The sequence below is a fragment of the Gavialis gangeticus genome, unplaced genomic scaffold, assembly GCF_001723915.1.
Source record: "Gavialis gangeticus isolate Ggan-Ray unplaced genomic scaffold, GavGan_comp1, whole genome shotgun sequence".
Classification (NCBI taxonomy): Eukaryota; Metazoa; Chordata; order Crocodylia; family Gavialidae; genus Gavialis; species Gavialis gangeticus.
The window spans coordinates 159,021,219-159,029,952 of NW_017728992.1; the positions used below are offsets into that span (position 1 = coordinate 159,021,219).

The 8,734-nt window shown below is 41.3% G+C and overlaps 1 protein-coding gene across 1 annotated transcript in view; it reads left to right on the top strand.

The window, feature by feature from the left end:
- The window catches only part of POP1 (POP1 homolog, ribonuclease P/MRP subunit), a 41,480-nt gene extending 34,613 nt beyond the window's left edge, over positions 1–6,867 (top strand). The window contains exons 15-16 of the mRNA XM_019527984.1: positions 2,614–2,952; positions 4,608–6,867. Coding sequence (XP_019383529.1) covers positions 2,614–2,952; positions 4,608–5,262 — 994 coding nt within the window. The 3' untranslated portion in view covers positions 5,263–6,867. The remainder of the gene's footprint in view (positions 1–2,613; positions 2,953–4,607) is intronic.
- Positions 6,868–8,734: the final 1,867 nt, after the last annotated feature.

Consider the following 8,734-nt stretch of genomic DNA (forward strand, 5'->3'; position numbering starts at 1 on the left):
AAAAAAAAAAAAAAAAAAAAAGTTATATTCCCTAAAAATGTCATGATCTGTTATTGCCTTGTTTAATTTCTAGAATTATGTTTTGTTGAGAGCCTCTTTCACGTCTGAAATGCCATTATTACAAGAAAAAATAGTGTTCTGTAGACAGAAAGTGCTCTGCTAATAGGACCCATAAATTTAATTAAAACCTTTTTAGATCCACACTTACATTCATTCATAAAGTTTTAATGTGATGGTGGATAACACAGTGGAGTAAACAAAGCCATAAATTTCATGCTCTGTTAGCATCAAATAAGGGAAAAATCAATTTCTGCCAAATGTAGAAAGATAAAGTTAGTGAGAAGGCATTTTGATATCAGGTTTCTAAAAGCATTGTACAAATAATGGGGCATGCAGTAATTAAGCTTATTGCAATACTTGATAGTATAATTAACGTCTGGCAAAATAATTCTTGTATTCTAATTATTTGTCTCTGTTGTCACAGAAAATAACCTCAAACTTTTTTCAACCTTATTTAAGCTAGGTTTGCCTCTCATCAGCCATGTCAAATACACTTGTGGGAGCTCATTGATTAGAAGAAATAGAAGGAAACAGATTTGGCTGTATATGGCAAACAACATGACAACAGCTGCCAATATGAAGCAACGAGCAATCTTATAGTGCAGTGGTGCTCACAGTTTTTTGGGCCCTGCGCTGTCCACACATGCCAGGATTGGGCCCTGTGCCACCTCCAGCCAGATGGAGCCTGATCCCAGCTGGGCAGGGATGACATGGGTCCCCAGGGCCCAATCTCAGCCAGGCAGAAGTGGCACAGAACCTGGTGCCACACCCACCTGGCTGGAATCAGGCTCCAGGGGCCACTTGCATTGGGAACAGGTCCCATGTGCCTGATGTAGCATGCAGGACCACAGCCCACAGGGACCACACCCCTAGGATCCATGGAGAGCACTGTAGGACAGATGACATAATGCTGGAGGCTGGATCTGGATCACAAGCCATAGGGTTGAGCACCCCTGCTATAATGTCTTAGATGGGGTGCTTCTATAAGAGATAGGGAAGGAAAAATACTACATTAAAAGACATTCCTACAGCAGGAGAAGCTAATTTAGAATATTACGTACATTTCTGGTCAGTGGGTTCAAAAGACATTGAACTGGAAGCTACAGAGAAGGGCTACTGAATTGAATACGGGAATGGAGAATGTACCTTACTGGGGCAAGATTAAAAGAACTTGGTTGTTTATTCTAACTCTGTGAAGACTGAGAGAGGAAATGATTACTCTCTTTATAAATACACTAGAGAGGGAAAAATATTTAAATTATTGGATAACTGGTACAAAATTAACTAGGTACAGCTTAATCGTGAATAGAGACCTACTGAATTTGGAGCAGCTGCCCCCTGACTTTTCAGGCAGAACATGGGGTCCAGCAGCCATTTTGCAGGTAATGTGCAGCATTCCCCCCCACCTCTGATTGGCTAAGGGGCCCAGGTGGCCCCACCCCTTACCACTGGTTGGCTGCGAGGGCTGCCAGTCATGCAGTCTTGCTGCCAATTGGTGGAAAGGAGTTTGAGGCCACATGATATTAGCCCTTGCAGCCAATCTGTGGTGAGGAGCAGGGGCAGCAGCCATCTTCCCGACAGCTCTTGAAGTGGGCAGGCCTCTCTCCTCCTTCCCCACTTCTGTGGGCTGCTGGCTTCCTCTGAGGAACCTTTATTTTCTTTTCAGTAAGCTTTTTTTTTTCTTGCAGATTTCACAGGCATTACCCAATTTTGTGGGCAGTGCCAGATTTCACAAAATCACGATTTCAGTAGGTCCCTAATCATGAATGAAATGAGAATGATGGCTACAAATCTCTCCCTAGTTTTCAAAAGAGTGAAGTTCTAGGATGGCCCTCCAAACAAGGTCATGAGCCTTGTTTCAAGAAAGAACTAGATAAGTTAACAAAAGGGACAGTTAATGGCAGGGACAAGGGAGGGGCAATCCTAGTGATGGAGTCAAAGCATGTAGTATGAGACTTCAGAAGTTTAGTTTGTGAATATTCCTGAAAGGGAGTTTGAAGGAAACTTAATCATTGTGCAGGCTGGTTGAATCTAAGGAAGATATCTGGTGGCATGGTGCTTAGCCTCATTGATGATGCGGGCAGGAGTCTGGTAGCAGAGGTCAAAAACTAGAGAAAACAGTCTAATGAAGAGTTGCAGTTTCCTGGCAGCAGGGAAATGTTGGGCACTGGAATGAATGTTTGCCTTGGGGGCATAGTAAACTTGTAGTGTCTCAGGATTCTTGAGTTTGCTATTGTCTTTAGGATGTGCTTTAATTTAGATGATGGGGAAAATCTACAGTTTGTGTGTGCAAGTAAGGAAGGTCAGGCCAGGTGGTTGTGACAGCTCTTTCTGGATTAGATTTTTCTTCCTTGGTTTGTTCTTCTTCCACTCAAGTTTGCAATATGCTTACGCTACTTGCTGCATCCTATTTATACTATATTTAGTAATATTTAATCTATTTAATCCATTAATCCCATGCTTCAGGGTTTATGCTAATGCATTGTAATGAATGCTGTTTCCCTGTTCCAAATTAATTATGGGAAGTTCTTCCATTTTCTTTTTTTTATTTAGGCGCCCACCTGCAAAAAGGGCAAACTATGTCAAACTTGGCACCCTGACCCCTTTCCTCTGCCCATGGGAACAACTAACCCAGGGCTGGGAAGAAAGAAACAAAACACAAGGAGAATCTACACGTATGTCAGAAATTAAGAGATGTGTGACTGAAAAGCAGGCTCCTAATGATCCACAGCCCAGAGTAGTCACAGAGTCTTCTCATGAGACTAGCCAGATGGAAGAAAACATGGAAATGACATGCTCTCAAGGGAATGTAATCACGGAAATATTGAATAAGGGCCAAGACTTGGGCAAGAAAAATGGAGTTGTAGCAAGTAATTGCTTCATTGTTCTCAGGTATGACAGAGTGGCTTCAGAAGCATGCAAGATGTTACTTGCTGCTATAAAGATGCTTTATATAATTGAGAAGCAACAAAGAGCCATAATTGTTTTGAGTTTCCTGCTTGGAGTATAGATATGGGGAAATGAGTTTGGCCTGGTAGATTTTTCATACCCTGGTGGGAATGAGACTGATCAAAAGTTGTACTAAGGATAAAAATCTGCTACAACAGCAATTCTTCCTCCTCTCTCTTCTCCGTGGAACTGGTGACTGGGCACAGGAGTGAGCCCTCTTTAAGCTACTTTTTAAGTTGGCACTTGTTTGGGAATGCTGATATGCTTCATGCCTCTGGTGGAAGGAGTATTTTAGATTCACTTTACCTGAAGAAATTAGCATCTTATAATCTACAAGAAAAAAAAACATGCACCTAGAAGCATCTGTCAGCTACTTAAAAACTGCCTCTTTGGCACCTTTTCTTGCATTCTTGTCTATAATATATGGATATGGACTATGATTGTCACAATCTATAGGGGAAATAGGCAAGGATTTTTGTGGGCAGTATATTTTATTGGACCAACAGCATGTTTAGGATAGACTTAGAAAAACTTTCAAATGCAATGTATTCTCCTTAAGTAATGCATTATGTTCAGAAGCTTGTTTGAGGATGCATACAGGTGTTCTGTTTCTACCAGGAGAATTGCCACTCTCCCAGTAGAAACTGAGCACACAAGCATTTGTTCAATTTCTTCTGAAAGAAACATGCACCCTCTGAGAGAGAGATCTTCTAGGTTGACACCTGGAAAATCTCCCTTGTGAGAGAAACTCTCTTGCAAGAATGAACTTCTGGTCAGGTCTGGTCCAAGAGGGGAGTGGACTGGACCAGTGAGGCAGTGCTTCCTACCTCTTTTCCAAACCAGTAACAGAATGGAAGAAGCTGTCCCCTGGTCTGGGGAAGTCATGGCATGTCTTTTCCCACTACTGCAGTCTCCCTGGGGACTGGGACGAGTAGAGCCACAGCTCCCCATTTCTTCCCCAGATTGGGATCACCCCAGTCTGGTGAAGGTATGGAGAGCAGAGGAGCGGGGATGGTTGCAGGCTGAAACCTGTATGCTCCCTCTCCTGGAAAGTTTTCTATCAGTGGAAATTTCTCACAAATTTCTCCACTACTAGAAATGAACTCCTGTTTGTCATAAATCTGTCCCTACCATGCAGCTGGTCTGATTAAAAATATCACCCACAAAACTGCTTGCCCCTTGCATGTTTCCTGCACCATCACAGGTATAACATCTCTCCAGCACTACCAAAAAGTAGAGCTAATTAGCAGTTTCATCTGATTTTAGAACAGTGCTTGAGCAAGAGGATGTGTTTGTGCATGTAAAGAGAAGTGCCTGGATGTGAGTCTTTCATTCTGTGTAACTAGTACATGCACTGAAGAAAGGTAAATCTGGCCTAAACAGTCCGCTTTGAAGGCTCTAAGGAAGTAGTAGTACAACCACGTGGCTTTTAATTGGCCAGCACCCCTTTCTCTTTTTAATTTTAAGACCTTTGCACACATACTCAGAAAGCTGTTGAGGGCCTTATTTTGAAAATAGAAACATTAATTTTCAGTACTCCTGGTGTTTTCTTAATATATTTTCCAAGTATCCCTAACACATCTTTATACCTCAAACAGGAGCACAGAGTTATTAAAGCAATTATCAGCCTGGTGCCAGCCTACTTCTGGAAGAGGTTGGAGGGGACGTACTGCTTCCAGACAGGGGAAGAAGGAAATGACTGAAGATGTCCTCTTACCAATCTTTAAGTGCTACCCGAGAGCACTTGTGTGGGTCACCTTCTCTTTACTGCGAAAGGGTACCCCTGAGTTGCATACCATGGTTTGCATTCCAACCAAGGAAGATTTTCTGCACCTAAGTGAAGACAAGCTCTTCTGTGGTCCTGAAGAACCCAAACACAGTGACATATTCAAGCACAAGATATTAAAACTAAAAGAGAGAAAAAAGAAAAAAGATGGTGGGAAAACTCTAGGAAGTGCTGCTTCTAGTAGCCTGGAGGCAAATGCAGTTGAGGAGCAGAAAAACCTAATTCTTGGATTATGGTCTGACCCTTTACCAGATGTTACTTCACATTGCTCTAGAATTCTCTTAGGGTTTGTCACTCGAGGAGATTTTTCATTGGCTGATGGCTGTGGAGAAGCACTAGGATTTGTTAGCTTGACAGGATTACTACATATGTTATCCAGTCAACCAGAAGATAAAAAAGGCTTTGTTTTGTTAAGAACTCCAGGGTCTCGGCAATACAGATTTGCTAGACTCACTATTGAGGTATAAATGGTCATTATAATAAAATAGTACACAGACAGTTCCAGTATTATTCCTTATATAATGTCTATGGACTTTCAAATTAGAGACAGGAATTAGAAGAAATTTGTGACTCAATTATGTAACGAGCAGTATGAAAATACTTAGAAAACTAGTATCCTATATCAGTTAACCTGTTAACCAGCTAATCTGCTGATAACATATGTTGCTCAAAGGTTCTGAGTGCAAAAATGATTATCTTGTTTGGCTAGCAGGCATATTTTTTTATTTTAATACAATTGAAACAAATGTTATCAGGGATTCATACCCTTGCAATGCTTCCATATAAAAAATCTGGTTATGGACTGATGCAGTTCATTATTCTCCTAACTGCTTGCTGTCTTGGCTGGTGTACATAAGAAATGGCTTTCCTGGATTCTTAAGTCTTGCAGCTAAGGAAGTCTGGCTGCAGCAAGGTGGACTTGATACAGTACAAACTTTTTTTTCCTTGAGAAACTCAGTGCTTAAATAAGAGGATGCTATATTAGAAACACTGACTGCAGATTTGGTTATTATAACGTATATCTACCAAAATGTTTCTTTCCATGTTGGTGTGAACATTTTTTCAAAAGGGCCTCTTCTTTTTTGTATAAACATCTTCATTGTAATTTAACTGACAAGATGGGTTTTGGTCTGCTGGATAAACAAAAATAGCTAAAAAGTGGAGCCTGAGGTACTTGAAAGTTTAAGTTTGCTGAAGTGTTTTAAATGGGATCCTTGATACCCTGTATTCATTAACAGAACGAATGGGTTATATTTAAATACAAGTAAAGCCAAACAAATTAGAAATCACTGTCAATAAATGAGTTCCATGTTATTATGATTGACATTGCTCGCACCTTAACAGCTGAAAAGTTTCTCTAAATGTAGAGGATTTCACCTATTTTTGACAAGAAACAGGAGGATTCAGCCCTTGCAAGGAAAAATGTCTTTTGGTAGTTTTAAGAGACAAATTTTCGTCATTGGATTTACTCAAATTTTATGTTAATGATTTGGGCTGCCACATGATGCGTTCCATTGTAGTTTGGCTTTTAATTTTTGCAAAATCAGCTAGAGCCTGACATTTTTCTTTGTTCCCTATATTTGGATGACACAAGCCAACTGGGAGTATAAACATTGTCTCATCACTTACTGAGTTCTTAAAGCATTACAGTTCACCTTTTAAAAAATGACAGCCTTCAATTTCCAGTCATTCTAGTACAGAGTTCTGAGAACAAAGTTGAATGTTAAATTAGATAATTGAATAATTGTAGCTTGCAGACAGCCTGATGCAAATGCTTACTGGAAGGTGGCATTTCCCTAACTAACTTACAAGTAAATATACAACTTCCTTTTTATGAGTTTTATGTTTGATTCTTTAAATTTGAAATGAAAATCTAAATATGAAACAATTTATTGATCATACAGTATTTGGAAATGAATTCACACATTTAAGCTCAATTTAAAAGAATCACAAAAATCAGCATTGTTTTTCTTCCACAGATATGATCTGTTTTACAAACATGAAAAGGTTTCTGTTGAACTGTGTAACGTATTAATTATTTGCCCATTACTGAATTAAACAACTATAGTAATGTGTTGTCTGCATTTACTGGGAATCTTTCTGGGGGAGGGAGGGGTGGGAATGGAAGCAAGACACTGGTTGCACAGAAGAGTCATCCAGAATCCAGTGAAGCCACAATAATATAGAACAGTTGATGGATTTGTGTTTAGAATATTCGTACATCTAAAATGCCTGGACAAGAACCTTAAATTCTCCAGGTAGTCTTCATGATACAGGTGGGTGAATCTTCAGAATGGTTCCCAAGTTTGTACACCAGTCATACAACTCATTAAACAACACGTTTGGCATTACTGCGTCACACTAACTACAAAGGTAGGCCATGTTGGCCCTTTAGGCTGTGTCCACATGAACATGGATGTTTGTTTCCTGGTACAAGAAACAGTGGCACACCTTGTGCTGCTACTTCTCCCCAAGGAATGCATGTGGCAGATTACCCTGGGTAGGGTAGAAGAGGCTGGGGCCAACACTGGCCCCAGCAGCCTTACCTGGAGAGCTGCAGCCACAGTGATCCTGCTGCTTGGAGCCCAGCTGGCAGCCGGAGTATGGCTCTGGTTGGCCAGGCTCCGGTTTTAGGTGGTGCATGCTGCTGCTGTGTGTTCTGCTCCACATTTTTCATGCGGGGAACACCTGAATGTGCAGTGTGTGGTACTGTAGGGAGGCATAATCTTTTGTAGTCAATAGCCCTATATTGTCAAGTGCCATGAATTCTTCATTGTATCCAAGGACGTAGGCCTACAGAAGGTTTGTGCCTTTCTGAACCATTTAGTCTCTTAGGAAGTTCTCGAGTGATTCAGAATCAGGGCACCCTCTGCAACTTTTATTACAGTTGCTGCTACTACCTGGTAAAACTGCCCTGTTTGCCTGCTGCACACCCAAACCAGCAAGGGCCAGTGTTGTGGCATGTGCACAATAACCCTAAAGCATGCAGGAGAGCCTGCTTGTGCTGCAGCCCTTGATCTGACCCTGCCCAGCATCGCCTGGAAACAGATGCATGGGACAGGTAGAACTGTTCCATGTGCCTCTGCTCCCAGGAAGAACAGTTGAAGGGGAGAGCTGGACTGGAAAGAACAGCCAGAGCCAGCGCTCCTGCCTGCTTTAGAGACCCTAAGGCAAGAGGGATGTGCTTGTGCTACAGCCCTGCATTGCATACAATGTGATTTTTACCTGGTCACTACAGCAGTGACAGCCTGAAAGGGTTTAGCAGCACCCCGGGGTGTTGTGGGTCCCCAGTTGAGAGCTGCTCTAAGGAGCCACCATGCCCTGCCTTCTGCTTGACTTCAGCTAACAACTAACTACGTCTCTAGCAAAGAGTTTTGACAATGTGTGTTCAGTGGTGGGTTTGCAGAGGAGCACCACTCCCCAATGTAACTTAGAATTGAATCCTGCTATAAATTGTTCACAATTGCCTCTGGATCATGTGTTATGTCCACATCTGATAAAGCAATCACCATTATGGGAATAAACTGAAACCTGTTTTTGCAGTTTCAGGCAGTATGTTGTAAAGCTTTGTTGTTATATTGAAACTGTGCACTAGATGTCCCCATAGGAAAAAACTTCAGTCTTTCAGTCCTAGGCTTCACATGTTCTCCATGTGTCGTTGAACGCTACCTCATGTAGGTATGTACAAATAAAAACCCTTAAATCTTACTGCTTGTGTGGCTTGCATGTGTGTTGGAAATACTTCTATATTTAATGAAAAGTTTGAATCATAAATGCAAGTAGAATATTTCTAGAAGCAGTTTCCAGGGTTTTCATAGAAAAGTAGGACTGGAAGAGATCTGAGGCAGAATCAGCCTTGTCCAAATCAACCCAAGCAATTCCTTATCTAACCTATTACTAAAGCTACACATGCAATACTGCCACATAACCACAATCTAT